Source organism: Culex quinquefasciatus, chromosome 3 (assembly GCF_015732765.1).
Source record: "Culex quinquefasciatus strain JHB chromosome 3, VPISU_Cqui_1.0_pri_paternal, whole genome shotgun sequence".
NCBI classification, from domain to species: Eukaryota; Metazoa; Arthropoda; class Insecta; order Diptera; family Culicidae; genus Culex; species Culex quinquefasciatus.
The window spans coordinates 131,082,473-131,107,566 of NC_051863.1; the positions used below are offsets into that span (position 1 = coordinate 131,082,473).

The 25,094-nt window shown below is 42.5% G+C and overlaps 2 protein-coding genes across 10 annotated transcripts in view; one reads left to right on the forward strand and one right to left on the reverse strand.

Annotated features, from left to right (window-relative positions):
* Nucleotides 1-10,161, forward strand: part of LOC119768706 — a 64,114-nt gene extending 53,953 nt beyond the window's left edge. For 4 of the 8 annotated variants that reach the window (XR_005278165.1, XR_005278166.1, XR_005278169.1 and 1 more), the window contains one exon: nt 9,800-10,161. Coding sequence is in view for 1 of the 8 variants with exons in the window: in XM_038259341.1 (XP_038115269.1) it covers nt 9,800-10,141 (342 nt within the window). In the remaining 7 variants the exon portion in view is untranslated. Of the gene's footprint in view, nt 1-1,608; nt 1,893-1,946; nt 2,128-3,651; nt 3,793-7,155; nt 7,540-9,799 lie in introns of those variants that run through there. The other 4 variants (XR_005278163.1, XR_005278168.1, XR_005278164.1 and 1 more) reach the window with 3 other exon arrangements.
* Nucleotides 1-25,094, reverse strand: part of LOC6051143 — a 326,944-nt gene that overhangs the window by 271,130 nt on the left and 30,720 nt on the right. The gene's annotated exons all lie outside the window — the stretch shown is intronic.

The window sequence follows — 25,094 nt, forward strand, 5'->3', positions numbered from 1 at the left end:
ACGGACGAGTGCAACGTTCAAGAAGCCCAGCCAAAGCGGTGTGCCAACTGCTCTGGAGCTGGTCTTCAAGATGACGAGACACAACAAGGACATCAAGTATCGTGATCAACTGTACCTGGTTCATCTCGAGAATGGATCGACAACGCCGTCTGAGCTGAAAGCAGTTCGGGCAATTTTCAACATCATCGTGTCTTGGGAACGTTATCGTCCAGTGCACCGTGACGTGACACAGTGTTCGAACTGTTTGCAGTTTGGACATGGTGGAAGGAACTGTTTCATCAAGAGTCGTTGTGCAACCTGCGGAGGTGAGCACAAAACTCAAGCTTGCGAAACAATCAACGAGAACATCGAAACGAAATGCTTCAATTGCGGCGGCGACCATTCGACCAAGAATCGGAGCTGCCCAAAACGAGCTGAGTTTGTAAAAATTCGGCAGCAAGCGACGACGAGGCACCAACCAAATCGTCGCAAAACACCACCAGCATACACGGACGTGGATTTTCCTGCTTTGGCGTCACCAGGAGCAGGATCTATTCGAGTGGTTCCAAATCTGCAGCCATTGCCGTTGAATCAGCGGCAAAAAGTTGCAGAGAATACAATACTTCCTGGAGGGAAAACCAACCGGCATCAACGGATGAAGGCAGTAGTGACCTGTTTTCACCACAAGAACTTCTGAACATTTTCATCGAGATGACAACACTGCGTGGTTGCAAAACTCGTGCGGAACAAGTAAGCCATACCACTTAGAATGTAAATGAAATGTAATTATTTAAGAAAGTCAAATAAAATCATATTTAATTTCAAAAAGAAGCAGAGTCCAGCTGTTCCGAGTTCTCTCCGCTGCTGGGCGCAGTCCAAAGGATCGCCCTCGACCCGCAGGAAGCAGTCAAGAGAATACCGGTTCCGGCGCCGGTGCCACCCCCACGGCGACCCGTCCCTCGGTCCAAACCTGTCGTCAGTTTGTTTATTAGGAGAGAAAAGCCCGTTTGAGTGGATCGCCTACCGATGGGTCCATCTCAAATAGGCACAAAACCTTGTCAACAGATTTACATTCCTGTTACACGGAGTGTATGGAGTGTACGGAGTTGCTTTCGCTATGTATTTTATATATTATATGATGATCGATCCTTGGCCCTAACCTGGTCGCAGCACCTAAGAGGGCCTAATAAAAATATGTAAAGATAAAAAAATCCGGCCCAGATACTCTTCAAAAGTTTTCCCTTAGGGGAACTGGTAAAGATTTTCTTCTAACTTTACAACGACTTTTAAGATGGTTCAGCCATAAAAAGGAACGATTTCTCCCTACTTCTATAGTTGAGAAAGCAATGTGTTTCAACAGAATGCGCATGTATGGCTTCGGTAATGGACACTTACTAGTTTTCCTGTCATTTATCCTGTGATTTGTGTTAAGCATGTTTTACAATTATGCATGCTTTTGTCAATTATTTGTTTTTGTGATGTCTTTTTTCGGTTAAATACTGTTGCATGATTAAACAAGGCATTATTTATTTTTATTCGAATGAGTTAATGCATGGAGTGTAAGTAAAAACTTTCCCATTTTCTGATAAATATAGACTATACATACCACACAACCATTGTTTATTTCAGAAAACAATGGCGTTTATTTGCTTTGTATGCAAAAATCATTTTGTAACCGTTGACCTGCTGACGGAGCACTATTACTGTCAGCACAATTTAAAACCAACTAGCACTATGTACTGTGCCCAGGGCGACTGTACTAGGTATTATCCATCAACAAACTCTTTAAAAAGACACTTTCAACAATCGCATAAAGAACTTTTCGCTGTTGAACCGGAAGAATTACCAACGAACCCAATTTTTCAACCAGAAGATGCACTTAACAATACATCTCCTAATAGAACTCCTGAGAGGTAATGCTGGCAATATTTTTTTAGCTAAATATTATATTATATATTTTATTTCAGCTCACCGAACTTGAATGAGGCAAATCAAAATGTATCAAACACCGATGTTCACGATTTTTGGGGTGAAGTTCGAAAAGAGATCGAAGCGAAATCGAATTTAACGCCAATGCAAGAAATCGCTTTAGTATTCGTTGGTTTTTTAAACAGCCTGCCAAACTTCAACCGAGAAATGGTGTTTCAGGTAGTTGAACACATTCAAGATGATTTTTAACACCAGTGGCGCATTTAATCTATGATAAAATCAAGGACAATATTCATCCGGAACAACAGCAAAATATTTTAAATTGTGTGCTTGAAATAACCAATATTTTTGATCCCGTGTCCACAGAATATAAGTTCTTGAAAATTTTAAAAGAAAGGAAACTTTTCAAAGATCCTTCAATGAATATTATTGAGCTTGATTTAGAGCCACAACCTTCCGACGTTGATGCGGAGGTACGGCTCAAAGAAGTGCGGCGAGGAGGAGTTTATTTGGGAATTAGCGATCTTTTTCTTAAACTATTTTCAATCGAGCAAAATCTGAAAGCTATGATAGATCATATCAATGCGATCAACAGTTCTCCGGCTGAAATAAATGATAATTTTTTGAAAGGAAAATTTTGGAGAAATAAGATTAAACGTTATAGAGGAAAAATTTGTATACCGTACATGCTTTACAGTGATGGATTTGAAGTAAACAATCCGCTAGGATCGAAAGCAGGCAAGCAAGGATTAAATGGATACTATCTTTCATTTCCATCCGTTCCGCGACACGTAAGTGGGTTGATAGAAAACATTTTTCTGATTATGTTTGGATATTGCTCTGTGGAAAAAACAGCTTCAAATGAGGAAATTCTTGGGCAATTGATTGAAGAAATAATCGAAATGGAGCAGAATGGCCTAGAATTAGAATTGATGGCAAAAACAGAAAGTATTCTTTCTATTTGGTGGACTTAGAGGTGACAATCTAGGTCTCAACAAGATCTTGGACTATAGTGCGTCTTTTGTTGCAAAATATCCTTGCAGAACCTGCTTAATGGATCTAGAATTGATGAGAAAGTCTGTACTAGATCATCCCTCCTATTACCGCACGGAGGCGAACTACAATGAAGCTCTCAAAAACGGATTTGCATTATCTGGTGTACATCGAGATTCGCCGTTCAATACTATTCCTGATTTTCATATAACTGAGTTGAAACACGTAGACATTATGCACGATTTCTACGAGGGATACGCCCACGATTCATTAACAAGCTGTTTAGATCGATTTTTTGAACAAGGATATATAACACTAGAGCAACTTAACAACCGGATTAAGCGTTTCGATTACGAATACAATGATCGGAGGAATAAACCAGAACCAATCACAATGGATCACATTAACGCAAGAAAACTAAAAACATCTTCAGGACAAATGAGGTCTCTAATCGAAAATCTACCTCTCATGATTGGAGAGCTCATTCCTGATTGCAGGGAATGGGATTTCTTAATAAGCGTGGTGAAAATAGGAGATCAAATTATGAGTCCTTTCTTCACAGTACAATCTTTAGAAGAAGTACGACAAAACATAGCGAATAACCTAACTGAATATATGGCGCTGTTCGAAACGCATCTCAAGCCCAAAGGGCACTTCTTGACCCACTACAAAGAGTCGATTGAAAACTTTGGCCCTGCCAGATTTGCTGCATGTTATATACCGGAAGCTCGGCATAGAATCTACAAAAAATTGCAAAATTCACCGAAAGCCGTCAAAACATAGCCCTAACGATTTCCATCAAGGATCGACTCATGCTAGCTTACAATCTTATGATACAAAAACTACTTCAATCCAAACTTGTTCATCCCTGGAAAAGCTCGTATATGTCCGGTAAGTGTATGACTTCCAGTAATATTATGTAATGATTGTAATCATTGATGAACTGACGTACGAAGAAATATCAAAATTTTACGCCCTTCCGGCGATTACCTATTATTAAATTCATGCTATTTGTTTGCTCTAAAATTGTGAAAAGAGTGGCCAGTTCGTCAATGTCAACTTTCTAATTTTTGAAGTCTAATCTTAAAAAGAGTATTCCAAAAAAATGTTTTTTCAATAAAAAAAAACTTCAGATTCTGAGTCGAGTATGAAGACGCAGCAGGAGCAAACAAACCAAAGGCAAACCAAAGAGTGAGAGAGACAGAATTTTCTACCCCATTTCCAGAATCTAGCGAGAAGTCTCGTAATTGCTCTCGTAATTGGACTCGGACAACTACCTGGTGGTGACTAAGCTGCGCCAACGCCTGTCCGAGGTCAACAAGATCCGGTACCGTCGCCCGCAGCGGTATAATCTGGAGCGGCTCAAGGATCCTGAGGTCGCTACCCAGTACGCGCGGGAACTCGAAGCTGCGTTGCCTGACGAGGGTGAGCTCGTCGAAGCCCCTCTGGAGGCCTGCTGGAGCCATATGGAAGCAGCCATCAACGCAGCGGTATCGAGCGCCATCGGGTACGTGGACCGAGTTCGACGGAACGGCTGGTTCGACGAGGAATGTCAGGCGATTTGGGACGAGAAGAAAGCAGCGCGGGACAAGTGGCTGCTGCGCAACACCCGTGGGAACAAGGAGTCGTACAGTTGCGAAGACAGCAAACCCATCTCTTCCGGGATAAGAAGCGCCGCCTGGAAGAGTTGGTGTTCCAGGATATGGAACAGCTGTATCGCTCTAATGAAATGTGCCGCGAGCTGAAATGTGCCGAGATAAGGACGGAGGCATCTTTACGGACGAGTGCGAGGTGATCGAAAGGTGGAAGCAGCACTTCGACGAGCACCTGAACGGCCCAGAGGCGGAGTACCAGGGCGACGGGAGAAGCGACGTCAGCGGTATGGTGGACTGCGAGGACGAGCCAGCACCCACGAAGAGGGAAGTTAAGGATGCCATCAAGAAGCTGAAGAACAAAAAAGCAGCGGGTAAGGATGGTATCGGTGCTGAACTCATCAAGATGGGCCCGGACAAGCTGGCGGCCTGTCTACACCGGCTGATAGTCAAGGTCTGGGACACAGAACAGCTACCGGAGGAGTGGAAAGAGGGAGTAATATGTTCGATTTACAAGAAGGGGGACAAGTTGGAATGTGAGAACTATCGAGCTATCACTATTCTCAACGCGGCCTACAAAGAGCTGTCTCAGATCATCCTCTGTCGTCTGTCGGAGCGAGCAAAGGATTTCGTAGGGACGTACCAACCCGGTTTTGTGGAGGGAAATCGACGACGGACCAAATCTTTTGCTACGCTAAATCTTCCAAAAATGTCGCGAGTACCAGATCCTGACGCACCACCTGTTCATCGATTTAAAAGCAGCGTACGACTCGATCGATCGCGAAGAGCTATGGAAGATCATGCACGAGAACGGCTTTCCCGGGAAGCTGATCAGAATGGTGAAAGCAACGATGGATGGAGCGCGGTGCAGTGTGAAGATTTCGGGTGCGATGTCCGACCCGATCGAATCGCGCAAGGTACTGCGACAAGGCGACGGTATCTCCGGCCTCTGTTTCAACATTGGGCTTGAAGGTGTCATGAGACGGGCGGGCTTCAACATGCGGGGCACGATTATCAACCGGTCCAGCCAGTTCATCTGCTATGCCGACGACATGGACATTGTCGGCAGGACGTTCTAGGAGGTGGCTAAGAAGTACACCGAATTGAAGCGGGAAGCGGATAAGGTTGGATTGAAGGTGAATGTTGCGAAGACGAAGTATCTGCTGGCAGGAGGAACCGAGTCCCTTAGGGCTCGCATAGGACCGAGCGTGACGATCGACGGCGACGAGTTCGAGGTCGTGGAGGAGTTTGTGTACCTCGGATCGTTGGTCACGTCGGACAACAACTGCAGCAGAGACATTCCGAGCCGCATCATCACCGGTAATCGTGCCTACTATGGACCCTACGGTCCGGTCATCTTTCCCGACGTACAAAGGGCACCATGTACGAAACGCTGATAAGACCGGTCGTTCTCTATGGGTACGAGACGTGGACGATGCTCGAGGTGGACCTGCAAGCGCTTGAGGTTTTCGAACGCCGAGTGCTTAGGACGATCTTTGGCGGCGTGCGTGAGAACACTGTATGGAGGAGAAGGATGAACCACGAGATGGCGCAACTCTACGGCAAGCCAAGTATTCGGAAGGTCGCCAAGGCCGGCCGGATCCGGTGGGCCGGACACGTCGCAAGAATGCCGAACGCGCTGGATGCACGCCAACCGAACCGGACAATCAATCCGGTGAAGTTGTTGTTCAATTCGGAGCCGGTTGGAACGCTGCGGAGGGCGCAACGTGCAAGGTGGTTGAACCAAGTGGAGGAAGATCTGGAATGTGCGGAATTCCGCAGCGGAATTGGAGAGTAGCAGCCCAAGACCGAGTCCACCTGGCGCCACCCGAATGGCGAATCGTGCACACAAATCGATCACGCCTACGGAAGGACGCAATCCCAAAGGGTGGTTCGATGCGGAGTGCCAGCGAGTGACGGAAGAGACGAACGAGGCCAAGAAACGTATGCTGGTTAAGGGTACCCGACGAAACTGTGAGCGATACAGTGAGTTGCGAAGAGCTGAGAAACGAACACACCGAAAACGCGAACGATAACGACTGCGGTGGCGGCTAGGTGGAAGGAGCACTTCCAGTAGCTGTTGAACGGTGAGACTCGAGGGAATCGTCGAGGACAGGATACACGTTGAAGAAGATGGAAAAGCTGTGGACCGGCCTTCTTTGGAGAAAGTAGCTAAGCTTCATTTTTGGACCCAATTTTGTTGTCAATATGTTGTAATTATGACATAAAATGGTAGTCACTTCTCTGCCTCTCGTGAGTCCTGACCTCATATCTTTCTTACTAATCCCCTTAAAACGCACGTGATACTTTGTCGGACTAAAATTCCCATACAAATTCTAGTGAACCTAGAACTGGTGGTATTGCTCAGGATGATAGCGGACTATAACAAGTTGCGAAACGAAGAAAGATAGCACCAACTCATCTTCCACGACTCGTGGATGTAACTGTTGTATGTCCTGGTCAAGCAACTCCGAGTGGGCACTTGTGTTTTTGTTTATATTTTGTAGATTTGTTCAACTTGCCAAAACACTACATTATAGTCAAATTCTAGGTAGTATTGCGATGATAATTTGAAGTTGTTTTGAGGCTTTGTTTGCTCTATTCATACTCAATTCACTTGAAATTGTAATTTTGACGACTAATTATGATTTTCTTGTTTAAGGTTGGCGAATTACCAATTGTTCCGGAACTGACAATTATGGAAGATTTTGTGCTACGATGTGATTATGTCAAACTTGGCAGCAAGCGGATTAAAACCGGATCAGTTTTCACTCTATTTCAAAACAACAATTATATATTCCAACAAGTGCAGCACATTTTGATATACCAAGATGAAGTTAAATTTATATGCAGGCAGTTTGAAAATTACACTTACGACGCTCACGTAGACGGCTATATCATCGATGATCGCTCATTTAATCTGGTCTTGCTAGATTACAAAAATAAAAATATTGCTCCTAACCGATTGCACACCATGACGAATGGAAAGCAAGTTTTAAGAATAAAATTGTAATAATAAAATATATTGTTTGAAACCATTTTTTAAATCATAGGGGCCACTTTTTAGTTTGACTTTGTCAAACCAAAAGAGAAGATACTAATGGTACGTTCGTTTGAAGAGCCAGTTCTGGTTCAATCGAACGTAATTTGTCAGTGTGCGTGGAACTCGCATGAAACTTGAAAAATATTGAGTGCGGCATTAGAGTTTCAGTTCCAAGATAGCGGCGAAACTCGTGCGGAACTATCCCTCAAACGAACGTAACGTAACCGTTTTTTTAATGTATTATATATCAGACGTTGACAGTTCTCCTGCTGTGCTCTTCTGTGACGGACGTGTGGCAGCCGCGCGTTCGCCGCCTTGTTTACGTTTGGAGGTGTCGTGTTTTGCGGGTCAAAAGTGCCGATAGTGGCCGTCGTGGTTCCTTCGGTGGACTTTCCGCCCTAACATTCCGAGGAATGGAGGCGAACGAGCGCAAAAGGAAGAAAGATGGCGATAGCAAAGTGGAGCAGAATCTACTCAACAACAACAAGTTCAGCCCGCTAGCGGAAAACAACAACAATGCCAGTCCAGCAGGAGGAGCGGACGTCCCGGCGGTTCCAGCACCCGGCCAGTCGGCAAGTAAACAAAAGCAGCCACTTTTGGTGGCACCATGGATTTTACAAGCTCGTGGTGATAGTGGAAAGTTGTAAATTTGGTTTCGACCCGATTTACAAACTAACCCGATTTGGAACCAAGGTGACCTGCTTCTCTGTCAATGATTTTGACAAGTTGCAAGAGCTCCTCAAGAAGAAGAAAGTGGAATTCAACTCCCACGGCCGAAGAAGCGAACGATTTCACCGGGTCGTTCTTCGTGGTTTACCTGATGAACTGAAACCGGATGAGGTAGGATAACAAGATCTGCTGAAGAGGGATCTCAAGCTGGACGCGCTGGAGGTGCATGTCATCAAGCGGAAGGAAAAGTCCACCGTGGACGAAACTCCGTACATTGTGGTCTTCCCCAAGGGATACACCCATCTGAAGAAGCTCTCTGCAATGAAAGTTGTGGCAAGCACTATCATCCGGTGGGAGGCCTACCGGAACAAGCGGCCGAACGTGACCCAGTGCAGGAACTGCTTGCAGCTGGGTCATGGAACCCGGAACTGTCATCTCAAGGGAAGGTGCAACAACTGTGGGGTTCCCTACAAGACGGACGAGTGCAAAGTCCAAGAAGCCGACCAACTGCTCTGGAGCCCACGAAGCTACGGACCGCAGCTGCCCCAAGTGTGCGGACTTCATCCAGAGGTGCCAGCAGGCGTCGAAACCGAAACCGCCGGCAAGGAAGGCGGAGAAGCAGAGTCCAGCATTTCCGGCGTTCGCTCCGCTGCCGGGCGCAGTCTTGGACGTGAAGCCAAAGGATCGCCCTCGACCCGCAGGATGCAGTCAATAAATAGAGGCGCCGGCGCCCGCTGATGAAACCTGAACTTCTAAGCAGAACTCAAGGAACACTGCAATCTAGATGCTCTGGAAGGTAGATTTGGCCGCCATGGATGAAACCCTCACATCGTTCTCTTCATTTATTTATTTCAGCTATTTGTTGTCCTTCATTTTGAGCTTTGGGTAAATGGGGAAATTCTCCTATATTTGGCAGGTTAAGTATTCGCACCTAACTCCTTTCAATATGCTGATTTTCACTATGCACTCGCTTCTAACTCCATCCAATTTGCTGATTTTCTCTATTTCACCTTTCTCTATTTTCACCTACAACACTTCGTTCTTCCTCCGCTCTTTCTTCCTTCATTTCTGCTGCTACGCGTCGCTTCCGGCACGTCCGACGGTTGGATGACTTGTGTTGATCGCGCTAGTCATTCTCGTCGTACGGGTGGGGGCAAACCCTATTCGGTCCCGAACACTATTTAAACAAATAATTTTGCACAACTTTTGACACAAACTTGCTTGCTGGGAATTAGGGCGGTTCGTCACTCTTGCATACAACCCTAAAATTGCATGCAATATGTAGGAGAACCGAACCGCACTAATTCTCCATACAAACTGCCATTCGGCCCAGACAAACTATTTTTGAAAAATTCAAAATGCACGTGATTCTGGGGTCCCCAAACTTTATGCTTCCCCTCGAGTTGAGTCTTCGCAAAAATTTTGTTGGACGGTGTTATCTAAGGTGAAATTTTTACAAAATTGTGTGTGTATTGTTTACATTGTACTGTATATGATTATTATGACTTATCATTACCTTTATAAAAAAATATTGTAACAGTTATCACTAACGTCACTGTTTAAACTAACGTCACTGTTTTATTATTATTTTTAGACGTCCGCTGCTGTTCAGGAAGTCATTAATGCGAGAAAAGAACGATTGCATGGACATAACATCGCCTCACGCAAATTTCATCTGCAGCCCACCGTCATGGTTATTGGTCCGGAGAGCAAACCAAGATTTACCGTCGTATTTGACAATATTATCTATCAGTATAAAACGCTGATCGATGCGATAGCTGGTGTAATTACTACTACATATGTTCTGGACCTGGAGTACAACGCCGACGCAATCCCAGCCTGGACATTTATTCAGGAATACCTATTTAGAATAAACCCAAAAAAGAAAATTCAGGCTGTAGACGAGGCGGCCCGGATACTGGTGAACTGGACGTAATCCGGTTTTAATTTTACTGTTCTTTGAAAAGTATATTTGTCAACGTTTTTACATCCAGGAGATGTTATAACATAATAAAACAACATCAAAAATAGTCAATTCTCCTCATTTACTACTTACTTACTTACTTACTTTTACTGCTCGTACAACCTCCGGGTCATGAGCTGTCTCCAGATGCGTTGCCATCTAACTCGGTCCTGGGCTGCTTCTCTCCAATTCCGCTGCGGAACTCCCACACTTTCCAGATCTTCCTCCACTTGGTTCAACCACCTTGCACGTTGCGCCCCCCTCCGCCGCGTTCCAACCGGCTCCGAATTGAACACCAACTTCACCGGATTGATAGTCTGGTTCGGTTGGCGCGCATCCAGCGCGTCCGGCATTCTCGCGACGTGTCCGGCCCACCTGATCCGACCAGCCTTGGCGACCTTCCGAATACTTGGCTTGCCGTAGAGTTGCGCCAGCTCGTGGTTCATCCTTCTCCTCCATACAGTGTTCTCACGCACGCCGCCAAAGATCGTCCTAAGCACTCGCCGTTCGAAAACTTCAAGCGCTTGCAAGTCCTCCTCGAGCATCGTCCACGTCTCGTGCCCGTAGAGAACGACCGGTCTTATCAGCGTTTCGTACATGGTGCACTTTGTACGCCGGGAAAGATGACCAGACCGTAGGGTCTTGTGGAGTCCATAGTAGGCACGACTACCGGTGATGATGCGCCTCCGAATTTCTCTGCTGCAGTTGTTGTCCGACGTTACCAATGATCCGAGGTACACAAACTCCTCCACGACCTCGAACTCGTCGCCGTCGATCGTCACGCTCGGTCCTATGCGAGCCCTAAGGGACTCGGTTCCTCCTGCCAGCAGATACTTCGTCTTCGCAACATTCACCTTCAATCCAACCTTATCCGCTTCCCGCTTCAATTCGGTGTACCGCTTAGCCACCTCCTAGAACGTCCTGCCGACAATGTCCATGTCGTCGGCATAGCAGATGAACTGGCTGGACCGGTTGATAATCGTGCCCCGCATGTTGAAGCCCGCTCGCCTCATGACACCTTCAAGCCCAATGTTGAAACAAAGGCCGGAGATACCGTCGCCTTGTCGCAGTCCCTTGCGCGATTCGATCGGGTCGGATATAGCACCCGAAATCTTCACGCTGCACCGTGCACCATCCATCGTTGATTTCACCAGTCTGATCAGCTTCCCGAGAAAGCCGTTCTCGTACATGATCTTCCATAGCTCATCGCGATCGACCGAGTCGTACGCGGCTTTGAAATCGATGAATAGGTGGTGCGTCGGGATCTGGTACTCGCGACACTTTTGGAGGATTTGGCGTAGCAAAAGATTTGGTCCGTCGTCGATTTCCCTCCACAAAACCGGCTTGATACGTCCCTACGAAATCCTTTGCTCGCTCCGACAGACGACAGAAGATGATCTGAGACAGCACTTTGTAGGCCGCGTTGAGAATGGTGATAGCTCGATAGTTCTCACATTCCAACTTGTCCCCCTTCTTGTAGATCGGGCATATTACTCCCTCTTTCCACTCCTCCGGTAGCTGTTCTGTGTCCCAGACCTTGACTATCAGCCGGTGTAGGCAGGCCGCCAGCTTGTCCGGGCCCATCTTGATGAGTTCAGCACCGATACCATCCTTACCCGCTGCTTTTTGTTCTTCAGCTTCTTGATGACATCCTTAACTTCCCTCATCGTGGGTGCTGGCTCGTCCCCGCCGTCCACCATACCGCTGACGTCGTTTCCCCGTCGCCCTGGTACTCCGCCTCTGGGCCGTTCAGGTGCTCGTCGAAGTGCTGCTTCCACCTTTCGATCACCTCGCGCTCGTCCGTCAAGATGCCTCCGTCCTTATCCCGGCACATTTCGGCCCGCGGCATGAAGCCTTTCCGGGATTGATTAAGTTTCTTGTAGAACTTACGCGTTTCGTTGGAGCGATACAGCTGTTCCATGTCCTGGCACTCCAACTCTTCCAGGCGGCGCTTCTTGTCCCGAAAGAGATGGGTTTGCTGTCTTCGCAACTGTTTGTACGACTCCTTGTTACCACGGGTGTTGTGCAGCAGCCACTTGTCCCGCGCTGCTTTCTTCTCGTCCCAAATCGCCTGACATTCCTCGTCGAACCAGCCGTTCCGTCGAACTCGGTCCACGTACCCGATGGCGCTCGATGCCGCTGCGTTGATGGCTGCTTCCATATGGCTCCAGCAGGTCTCCAGAGGGGCTTCGGCAAGCTCACCCTCGTCAGGCAACGCAGCTTCGAGTTCCCGCGCGTACTGGGTAGCGACCTCATTTGCATTAATTAAAATACTTGTAGCATTTTTATGCTTCTGTTTTAAGTTAGATGAAAAGCTGCTTGACCGAGCCATGAAGTACAATTCATCCTGCAAAAGGGAACGGGACAATGATGGACTGCAGATCAATTGGAGCTGGAGCAATACGGGAGTGTTTTTCATTTCGCCGATTCTCGTCTCGTCACGTTAATTCGCTGTGCACTCCGGACAAAAGTCCGTCAGGTTATGGTCCCAGAAGTGGACGAGTTTTAGTGAAAAGGACGTTCCCACGGGTACTCGCTGGTGCTCCGCGACGCGCGCGTTTCGCGGGGTTGGAGGTTGGAATCGGTGTGAAAGTTTGTTCGCGTGTTGGACAAAAGTGCTAGTGAAAATGGCCGATCCGAAGACCGGAATCACCCGGTTGAACGAGGCCAACTGGTCGACGTGGAAGCTGCGGATGGAAGCGTTGTTGGACACGGAAATGCTCTGGGACGTGATCGAGGAAGCAGTCCCCGCAGCGGAGCAACAGGATGCTGTCTGGACCCGGAAGGACCGGAAGGCGCGAGGTCATCTGATCGTAGCGTTGGAGGACAGCCAGCTGCGGTATATTAAGGGCAAGGTTCACGCGCGGGACATCTTCGGGGCTCTCAAGGCACACCACGAACAGGCGACGCGCTCCGCCTGTGTTTCGTTGCTGGAGAAAATGCGTGCGCTCATTCTCCCGGATGGCGGTGACCTTGTGGCGCATATGCACGAGTTCGAGGTTCTCTTCGACCGGCTGGAAGCGGCCGAAACGTCGCTCGACACGGACACCCTGATCTGCATGCTGCTTCGAAGCCTCCCGTCGTCGTACGATGGGGTCGTGTCCGCGCTGGATTGCCTCGCGGACGATAAGAAATGTCATCGAAATTGTCAAGGCAAAGCTGGAAGATGAGTACAGCCGGCAGCAGGAGCGGAAGGGAGGTTCTCGCCAGGTGTGGGCAGCTTGGACATGTAAAAGGGAACTGCCCGAAACTCGGCGGAGACCAGAAGAAGGGTGGAAGTTCATCCAAGCCGGACGCTGGTGGAGGCGCGAAGGCGAAGGCCGCGCAGAACGATGCGCGAGACGTCGCGTTCACCGTCGGAGGAAAGCAAACTGCCTGCTGGGTGATCGACAGTGCCAGCGCTCACATGACCAACGGCCGGGACTTCTTCGAGTCGCTGCGTGAGTTCGCCGGTGGCAATATCACGCTGGCGGACGGCAAGAAGACGGAGATCCAGGAGAGGGCAGCGGAACAGTGTTTGGCATCGACGGTGAAGGAAGAAAAGTGAAACTCGATGTCCAAGAAGTGAAGTACGTGCCGGGATCAGCGGCCAGATCAGCGAAAGGGACGACAAAGAGTTTGTTGTGTTTAGAATTTTTGTATCCAAATTTGAGTCAAATTAAACCTAAGCAAAGACGACCGCGCTCCAAGCAATCATTGTTTTGGCCCAAACGCCGAAGTGCGTCCAAACGTGCAAAAGAAACTCACCACTTCGCTTTTGCTCGCGCTGTCAAGCTGCCCGCCAAGCGCGTCGCTTGTGAAGAGAGGGAGAGAAAGAAAAAGGCAAAATATAAGCAGCTCGGGAGTCTAGGCATCGTGCACAACCACGGCTCGGCCATTGATCTCTCGCCTGGTCCGGCGGACGGATCGTCCCGTGACGGCCGGCAGAAAATGTTCTTAACCTTCAAACGAAAAACCGCGTGTGTGACTAGCGGCTGTCGCGGAACTACTTGTACGTCAACCATCGCTGACAAGCCAAGGTGTTGCTGATGGTGTACGTCGATGATCTTTTGATCGCCTCGACGAACGAACGGAAGATGGCGGAGACTTGTACTGGATTGAAAGCGGTGTTCGAGCTGACTGATCTCGGCTAGGTTCGTCATTTCCTTGGAGTCGAGGTGAAGCGCGAAGCCGACGTGTACAAGCTGAGTCTGAAGAATACACCAACAAGCTTCTCAAGGAATTCGGCATGGAGCAGTGCAAGGCTGCCAAGACGCAGATGGATCCGGCCTACCTGAAGGTGGAAGAAGCTGGAGAGGAATTCACGGATTCGACGAAGTATCGTAGCCTTGTCGGAGGTCTGCTCAACATGGCCGTTGTTGCCAGACCGGATATTGCTGCTGCGGCGGCCCGCCTTGGCCCGCCGTTTCTGCACCAACCTTCTGTTGAGTAGCCTCGGCGTTTACACGATTTTATTCCCGCCCAAAACTTTGTCGCGTGCGGTTCGATATGTTTTTCGTTTAATAAACAAGTTTTTTTTCTAAAGTTTAACGCGAGTGTTTTTCCTTTCACCGATTCTCGTCTCGTCGCGGTAATGCGCTGTGCACTCCGGACAAAAGTCCGTCAATAAAAACAAGTTAAGAATAAAAAAAGAGTAGTCATTAGCATTTTGTATCTATTCAACTTCCGATCTACAGTTACTAAACGAGAGCCTCATGACAAATAATTGTAAGTTTAGTGATGCATTATCAAAAAGTTTGAAATATTAATCATTTTATTTAATTACAGATCTTCGCTTTCAGCTAGAGAAAAACAAGAAATGTCGTTTTTAAACAAAATTATTCAGTGGATTTTCTTTAAACCTTGCAGTATGCTGAATAAAAAATCTAATCGAAATATAGTGCAAAATAAAGAAAAAGATTACAAAAGATCTATGTTGCTGCACAACACCTTTGACCAGATCCCGTAAATTCTAGGTGACAGAGTACATCCTGAATCGAGCATTCAATTATATTAGAGCAACAAATTAAACCACTAACATCAGAAACAGCTTGGCCGCCAATATTCATATAAGTAGGTGTATTCAACCAACAAGAGATGCTAATCAAACTGAATAGTAAAGAATCGATATTAAACTATTTTTAATTTTTTTCGTTTAGTTTGGTTAGAACAGATTCAGAATACATAAATGATCGATATCAAAATTGTATGCTCTAGACTACTTTAAAACTACTATCGTTATTCAGACTGTAGTCTCGATACACCCAAAGTGTCGGTACATAAGAGTGACAACAATAAAGTTGGACATAAGGCTAGATTTCTAAGGCAAAAATAAGTATCTGTGTCAACTTTGAGCCAAATCGGTTATGTTAAGCTGTTAATTTTAGTATAGGAAAAATGCGAAAATGTATGGAGGAAAATGTCGCTGGTTTGTGGCTTAGTTAGAAAAACTTGTAACGTAGGACTACTTTAAAACTACTATCATTATTCAGACTGTAGTCTCGATTCACCCAAGGTGACGGTACATAAGGGTGACAACAATAAAGTTGGACATTAGGCTCGATTTCTAAGGCAAAAATAAGTATCTGTGTCAACTTTGAGCCAAATCGGTTATGTTAAGCTGTTAATTTTAGTATAGGAAAAATGCGAAAATGTATGGAGGAAAATGTCGCTGGTTTGTGGCTTAGTTAGAAAAACTTGTAACGTAGGATTTTTTTATATAGTTCGCCAACATTTTCCCAAAATATTGTGGAAATTGATGAACTCTACCTAAAAAGGTCAATCGTTTGAAATTTGACCAAACCTCATCCTATAGAATACAAAGATAAGGTCAAAACAAGTCATTCAACCATTTATAAGCCATGAGTAAATGCTGAGTTTCCATTCACAGAATAGTTTCTCACTTGACTGTTGCATCGTGAGCAAGAAGATCGTCAGGCGGTTGCCGACGGGGCTGCAATTGATTTGTTCTACGCTGGGAGTGTAATTGATATGAAGACACTTGATGACGAGTCAGCGAGACCGGAATTTACGAATTGCATCCTTTTATCACGTGCACATCCTAGCAATTGGGACTTGGTCTGTTCCAACGAGACATGAGCGACATGGTCATGCCAGCAAATCGATGATGTTTGCCATAGTTAACTATTATATGTAGTTTAAAGAAGCTAATTTTATCAATCTTTTATCACAAGGCGAATAACGATAAGTTGCAATAGAAGATCTTGAAAGCAGTTGTTATTTAGACATTCTTAACACCTAAACTCCTCATGCGCGAGAAAAAGGGTAATTTGTATGGAAATTCCCCTTTTTCTCGAGCTTGGGAGTTTAAGTGTTAAATACTCGCTTATCAGTCGATTCTTGTTGAGTCCATATTTAAAAAAAAACTGTCGACGAAAGAAGGCGTACGGATGTTGAACGAAATAGGAGAGAGGTGGGGCAAATGTTTCTCGTCAGGCTAAAAAACAAAATAGGAGAAGGTGGGGCAATTGTAACAAGTTCAGGTAATACTAGTTAGATCCCAACAAACGTAAAAAAAACATTCAGATTATTTTTAATCGCTGATTCTGGTCTTGATTACGCACGTCAGGAGCATTAACGTTCAACACGTTCTTCAGCTAGGTGAATAAAGACGAACAACCTGTTGAGGAAAAAGGACCAATGCATGAAAAATAATGTTTATTTTCTAACAATCAAATAGTTTTTATTTTGGAACATATGATTTAGTGCAACTCACTCAGTCTGATGAAAATAGTGATAGGTTGATTACAGAATTTTTAAATGCAGCATATTTCTAGCATAAAAATGCCAAAAGGCCGTAATAGGTTTGTAAACGATGAGTGTAAATATAAACCAAGCAAAACAATGTAAACGGCCCAAAGCCGAAGTGTAAACAAACAGTCTGCCCTGCTTTGTTTAGACTTCGGCATTGGCCCATTTACATTGTTTTGCTTGAAACATTATCCAGCAAAATCAAGCAAAACAATGTAAACGGCCCAAAGCCGAAGTTTAAACAAACAGTCTGTCCTGCTTTGTTTAGACTTCGGCATTGGCCCATTTACATTGTTTTGCTTGAAACATTATCTAGCAAAATCAAGCAAAACAATGTAAACGGCCCAAAGCCGAAGTTTAAACAACAGTCGCTCCTGCTTTGTTTAGACTTCGGCTTTGGCCCATTTACATTGTTTTGCTTGAAACATTCTTTAGCGTGAGCAAAAAACACTCTTTGTTAACAAACCCACTACGGCCCTTTTGCATTATTTTGCTAGATTTGGTCTTATTCAAAAACTCAGTAAAACAATGTAAATGGGGCATCGTCGAAGTGTAAACTCTTTGTTTACACTTTACACATTGGCCCATTTACATTGTTTGGCTAAAACTGTGTTAAAATTTGTCAGCATAGAATTTTAATCCACTTGCTGGAGTTCACATTTCTGGCAAAAACAAACCGAGTAACAGCATTTACCTTGTAAGGTTAATAAAAATAACTGTAATATTTCTGATGCATTCAATAAAACTAACATCATTTATTTATTGCAAATGTCTTCTTCTTATTATTTTCATCCGGAATTGCTTAATATAACGGTCATTTTGAAAGGAAAAATATATTGGCTGCGTACTGCGTGCTTTGACAGGTCAGGCGTTACCAAATCAAGGGAGCGTTACGTTTGCGATATCGCAACCGATCGATTTCAGATCTGGAAGCAATGCTTCCTGCTGACGAGTGCAAACCGAGATTTGCGATCTCTAGAACGAATCGGAAGCAAAGTTTGCGATTCCGCAAACCGGATTTTGTTCCGTGTGTCTAGTCATACCATTTTTTTATATAATTTTTCGATGCAAAATTGAATTTGCAGTCGAAAATGACTTTACAATTTTTATGATCAAGTGCACCTTTTTCAATAAGTTTTTTCAAGGCCAACATTTTTGTAAAAAACTTTTTTTTTGTTTTTCTTTTTAGGCTTTGTTGATTGAACTGCTAAATGCTGAGAAAAAATATCTTAATGTAAAAAAAATGGGTTTGTCATTTTAACTTAGACCCCATTTATCAAATTTAGATTACTGGTTATTTGATATTGGTTCAATTTTCAATGATATGATTTGCATGTTGCTGTGACATTTTTTCTCATTCCTATAATTAGGTACAAAATTAAGTTTATTATTTCGAAATGACTAATAACACTTATTTTAGACGTTTTCTAAAGTTAGATCGGTTCAAAAGTAAAAAAAAATAAAATTATGTTTATTGAAAAGAGCAGAAAATTTCATAACGGTTTTATTTCTTAACATTTATTTTGGACGTTTTAAGATGTTTGGCTCAATTTCAAAGTTTTGAGAATATGTTTATTCATAACAGTAGAACTTTTATTAATTTTATTTAACATTGAAAATTGAAACAAAAGTTTCCCAGAATTTGAAAAATTATTTCTAACCAGGGGACACTGAGAAAAAAAAGTTTTTAGCAAAATTTAAACATCAATATACTGTACCTCAGAAATCAGTAGTCCAACCAACAAAATATTAAAATGAAAAAAAACCTAATGCCCTAAGCTGGTTTAAGCTTGCAACGAAAAGGAAGGCCAGATAACAATTCTATAGTTTTTTTTTAAAAAAAAAAGTCCTATGATTGCTTTTTGAGTGTTTTCAGAAACGTATTGAGTCAGGGGTATTCTAAAATATTCAAAAAGCAAAAAATGAAAATTTTGTTTTTATATGATTAAAAAAAACTCCAGAATTTCTGATCATTTTATTTTATTTTCACGCGACGAATCAACATTTTGCGATGGATCAACTATTGTTTCCTTGGAACGAGCTGTCAAACAAGATACTGTCTATGAAGAAAAACCTTGAGAAAAATAAGCTATTTCTAAATCAAGCATAACTCAATTTTGGGACTCATTTGTAAAAAAAATATATGGTGCTTACTTTCATGAACACCTTTAAATTGCAATAAATTGAAAATGTATGTAAAATTTAATTTAAAAAACGCCATTCACTCAAAATAAAGTTAAGTCATTTTCGATTGCAAATTTGATTTGCATCTAAAATTATTTATTCAAAATTTTATTCAACCATGTGTTCGATATTTTACAAAAACCAAACATATTTTGAAGAAGCCTTTTCAGTCATTTATTGAAAGATATTTATTTTGGGATAACTTTAAATGATACAAAGTGGAATAAAAGAATCGGTCATACATGTGGAAAGTCCCAAAATTTCATATCACAGAAAATTTATTAAATCCAATAAACAAATGATTACCAATCACTTCTTAAAGCTCCGTAAGTATATTTCATGATTGTAAGTAAAAGAAAATTTAAGCTTGAAGTTTTGCCATGCGCAAAGCGAACTGTGAAACTTTTTGAGCGTTTTTCTCGAAACAACGAGTTTATTTACGGGTGCCACGACATTTCGAGATTTGATGGACCAAATGTTGAAATTTGGGGAGAAATGACATATTCCCCAATTTTGAAATCTTGTTTTTCAAATAATTAGAATAGAAAACAGATCCTATTTTTTGTATAAAAATATAAAGATAGTTTTTAGTTTTCACGGAACCGGTTCACCATAATTTTGTGCTGATTTGGTTAAATCTGAAAACAGGTTTACACAAAGTTTACTGCCCATGTTCACATAAATGTCCCATATGCAAAAACAGCAAGCTGAGAAAAACCTAAGGGAAGTTTGTCCCACACATAAGGCTACGTGTTAAGTTTTCACGAAAAAACAGGATTTCCTCTTGATTTCTAGAACAAAGTACTGGATGTTATAGGCTCTTTTGAAAGAGCACACGATTTTGAACAAAACTGCATCAATAACTCAAAAGTGATGAAAATGCATATGGGACATTTATGCGATCATGGGCAGTTTAAGTGTGTGCTCATACCAACCCCAGACTTTTTTGCCAATTCACATATATGAAACTCCATAATATGTCCCCGAACTAACTTTTTAAACAGAGTTCATTAATAAGAATCTGATAAATGGCATAAACCGTACAAAATTAATTTGATCTAATTTTACTAATAATTCATATGTAAAAATAGTAGGGAACTCCAAAAAACGAGCCACTTCAAACTCCAAAAACGAGCCTTCTGTTTTCTACAATATCCAAAGGAAGCCACCTGACGACCTGCACGTCAACCACGGTGGTTTGTTCAGGCTGCGTTTGTTACGAACAGCCAACCATGTCGCTGATACGGCGGCGCAACTAAACATATTTAGCTATCTCCACACAAACCCAGCAAGCTGGCTGACAAACTCCTTCTTTTGTACACAGTGAAAAATTATGGGATCACAAAAAGTTTCAAGAATAGCTAGAAAATGTTAAAACTTCTTCCAATTATTCAAAGAAAAAATTAGTAATTTTGATCTGCAATTTTCACCGTGCCCTTAACGGAGGCGCCTCTGCTGGAGGGCTTTTCTTATGCATGCGGAAATGGAACCGAAAAACCGGTATTTGTGTGCTTGCTGGTTGGCCTATCTCCCCCCCAACCAAGTGACGATGAAAACGCTGCTGCTTGTTCTGCTCAGCGCCAGCAGCGTTGACGTTCGTCATCAACACACGGCAAAGACGACAATCAATCCAATCTCTTACGCCATATGGAAAACTGTCCGGCGGTACCTTACCATACTGAGGACTGAGGAGCAACTCTGGGTTTAGGTATCGAGTCACTTGGGGGTTTGGAGAGAGTAGAGATTAAGAAAACTAGTAAGTGGAGATTTTATTGAAGTTGTTCGATTGAGGCTTTCTAGAGCCATATTGACACAGAAATTGTACTGATCTATTAGCGTTGAAGAAAATAAACCAGAAAAATACCGTTTTCACATTCCAACAAAAAACATTCACATGGCAACAGTGAGTAACTTCCACTTATAGCTCAAGTAACACCTCAATTTGTACAGTTCAACGCCCTCTTCCGCACGTATTACTCTGCATTACTAACCCCCTCGGGCACGCTCGCGTTCTGGTTTCAAAGGCAAAAATATTCAAACTTTATTCCTGGAACCCTCAACCCGACAAAACCCGCGCAATTAACCTGTCACATCACGTCTCGCGTCAACAGTCGTCACCGCCACGCAAAAAGTTCCTCGAGGTGGGGATCAGCAGGACACGCGAATACCTCACCTCGACGGAAGCCAGGTCGCGACGTGATTTGTCCAAATCCGCGTCGACCTCGAGCTTTGCTTTGTTGCGGGATTAGCCCGGGATTTGTTCAGCGAACTCAGCTCAGGACGCTTTGCATAACTGCACAGCCGTGCACTCTAATTGGATCCGAGGTAGAAAACTTGGTGACAGGTCGCGTAATTACCCGACTCAATCACTCTGGCAGCTTTTAAAAGCTGATAGAATTTCCTTCTTAGTCGGGGGAGTCCGAACTTCTTCAAGATAAATACAATCTGTGCGATTCATCGATTTGCCTGATTGCAGACGTCTTCATCGGCGGAACAAGTTTCGAGACATTGCCGAAGAACTAACGAGGTGTGGAGTCAAGAAATTGAAAGAGTTTGGGACGGCCTCCCCCCTCTCTCTCTCTGGATCTCTGGAAGACATGCACGGAATTTATAACGAGATATTGCGCATTGCAGACGCTCTCCGTTTCCGTTTGGGAGACCGGGCTTTGAGGTTCACCAGACTGGCTTAACGGCTGCTACTGTCTGAGGTTTGAACTCACTGGGTGGGTTCTGGATGTCTGGAAGTGGACTGCCGGAAGAAGGTTTGTGTGGTGGTAATTAATGTTATGGTTGTGACTGTGAAACAGATTCTTGGGGTACGTATGCTATAGTTATGAAAATATTAGAAATTCATGACAATATGTACTCTGTTGGGGATTTGGAACAATGTTGGAGGACGATATGCAAACAGAAGCTAAATTAATGCGATTTCTGTCCTAAATGGAATTAAAAAGTTGGGTATTGTTCAGTTCCGTAAGGACATCACAATTTTTGGAATAACTCACGATCTGCAAGAGTTCTAACCGTAAATATCTTCTTCAATTTAAAATACTGAAATGATTCTTAATGCATCCTCAATCGATAACCATCCAACCATCCTTGAAAGCAATTGAAATTCATTGCACAGAAATCACTTTTGCAGCAGCGTTACATTACACCAGAACCTGTCTCTCAACCTCTTCTATCTCTACATCCAGAATTGAGCAAGCAAAAAAAAGGATCCGTTTTCCTGTTTCCAACCCTATTGCCGTGCAGAATAGTGTCAGTTCTTACTGTCCTTTAACGTATAAATACCACTCGTGACAGCCTGGGCCAGCCTCTTGCTTTTCTTTTATTAAACATTTTTACGGCTCCACATTGAAATTGATACTTGGAGAAACGGTTCAGTGCACTTTACTGTAGAGCAACGCGTTTACAAATTTAAAGGCAGAGGATCTTGCCAAGAAAATTTAAATATTGAATTGCACTCCGGAGCGGATGTCGCAGAATTGCAAGGAAGTTTTTATTTACGATTGTGTCTTCCCAGCATGACAGAAGGGTGAAATTATGCAATATGAAAGAAATAAAGTAACGAATGTGTGTTATTGTGTTACTTTCAGCTAGGAATAAATTTAATTTCAAATTATGAGCTATTACGCTCACCGCTTTTCAAACAATTTCAGTTAAAGAAACGTTTAAATTGAAGAGCACATAGCCTATTTAAAGTTGAAACAAATAATTACAATACGAAGTTTGATTATCCGAAGATCTTCAAAGATCTATTTTTTCGAAAAGATCGGAAAATTTCACGAATGTTTCATGTTATAACATTGAAAATCGGACCATTAGTGGCTGAGATACCGACATTAGAAAATGGTAGGTTGTTTTGATGAGACTTAGAAAACTTCAATTTTCGTGTTTCATATTCTTAAAGCGGCTGTATCTAAGCAACTCGAGGTCCAATCTTCAATGTCTCTTAGACAATTTTATAGCAAATTTTCTGAACTTTTCAAAAAAAATATTCTTAGAAATGGTCACTCATGGTCACTATTTTTTTAAATCGAAAAACTGCAAATATTTCGCTGAAATCAAACTTTCGGTGGCTATATCTTGAAAACGGAGCCCTTTATCAAAAAATCTGTAGAGTACTTTTCGATTGCAAATTCAATTTTGCATTAAAAAATAACTTCAAATTTGTTTTTGCATAAAATTTTGATCTTTTCCAAAAATCATTATTTTTTCAAAAATTCATAACTCGGCGGCAGATTTTTTGACCATGTTTCTCTATGGCTCAAAAGTTGCGGATTTTTGTCCCCTAAAACATATCAAAAAACCTCGAAAATGAAAAAATATGTATTTTGGGAAATTGAGTTTTTGTGAAAAAAAGTTGATTAAAAAATCTGCAATTTTTTTTCCGTGTACCTATTTTTTCTCAATAGTCCTCAACAATACCTACAACTTTGCCGAAGACACCAAATTGATCAGAAAACTCAAAAGTTACAACTGTTTGAATATTTACATACCATTTTTGTATGGACAGCAGCCAAAATTGTATGGAGACTTGTATGGGTGAACCAATGACGCAAAATAGCTTATTTGGTCATAGGGAAGGCCCCCACTAAGTTTGAGCCAAATCAAAAAATACAAAAAATAAAAATGGTCGAAATCGGCCGATTTCGTAGAGAGTTGCTCTCTTGGTTTTTATGGGGGGCATCCCTAAACCACGTGGACACTTTTTTTTTAATTTGATATTATGGAATATAATGCCACTTTTCCAATCACTACATCACAACATTTCTCTTTTTTGAGTAATTTTACCTAAAAAAATGTAAAAATGTAAAATTCATCAGAAACTGATTAAACATTTCACCATTCCCAGATGTAATATTACCATCATTTTTTCTGTATACTAAATGAACAAAAACTTAAAACTAAATCATATGAACAAACATTTAAAAAAGTATGGTGATATTACATCAGGAAAGTGGACAGATATCAGAAAAATTTAGTAATATTTCCTCGAAAAGTGTGTAAATTCACATCTTTTTATGTGAGCAGTTCTGTAGAATTTCGGAAAACAAAGTCTATTTTTAATTATTTTTATGATACTTTGTCCATCGAATCCATAGGTCAATTTGCATCATTGATCTCCATACAAATTTGAAGGCTGTTTATAGAAAAGTGCTTTTCAAACATTCGAAAAATCTTTACAAAGAAAAAAACAGTTTAATTTTGGGAGATAGAAAATGTGGTTGGTTGAATGTTACCTCTTTTTTGAGTAAGTTAACCTAAATAATGTGTGAAATTTGAAAATTCAACAGAAATTGATGATAATTTCAGAAGTTCCTGATGTAAAATAACACATTTTTTTACATTTTGTAAGACCGATGCAAATATTTATCAAAGTTTTTGTCCCTCGGCTCTGACCGGGGTCGAGGGGGGGGGAAGGGGCAAAAAAATAAAAAAAAATACAAAAATTTTAAAAACAAGCCATTATCTCAACATTGTAATGAAAAAAGTGTTTTAAAATGCATTTTACCCTAGTTCAGTTGTTTCGCAATCATTAGTTTTCAAAAAATGTGTAAGTACTGTACATCGAAAATTTTAAAGATTTTTGAATAAACCCAAACATGTTGAAAATGATTCTAAACGCAGGGGAATGCATTTTAAATTGATTTCAGCTGATTGCAGTTCATTTTCCATTGAAATATTTAAGTCTTTAGAAAAAAAATTGTTGCCTCCTGATTTTTCGGGCCAACTTTGAAGGAGGGGAGACAAAAACTTTAAATAAAATTTGTAACAGCCTTAAGGTTCCAAAAATATGTTGTGTTTGTTAAATTGAATTTGAAATCAAAAAGAAATTTTATGAGTTTATAAGCTTGTTTATGAGCTTTATCCATCTGTAAAAAAAGCTGAGAAAATTTTCATCAATTTTCATTTTTGAGTACTTTTTATCCGTCCTTTGCATAAAATTGAAATTACGAAATATGTTTTATTCTAAGTAAAAACTACC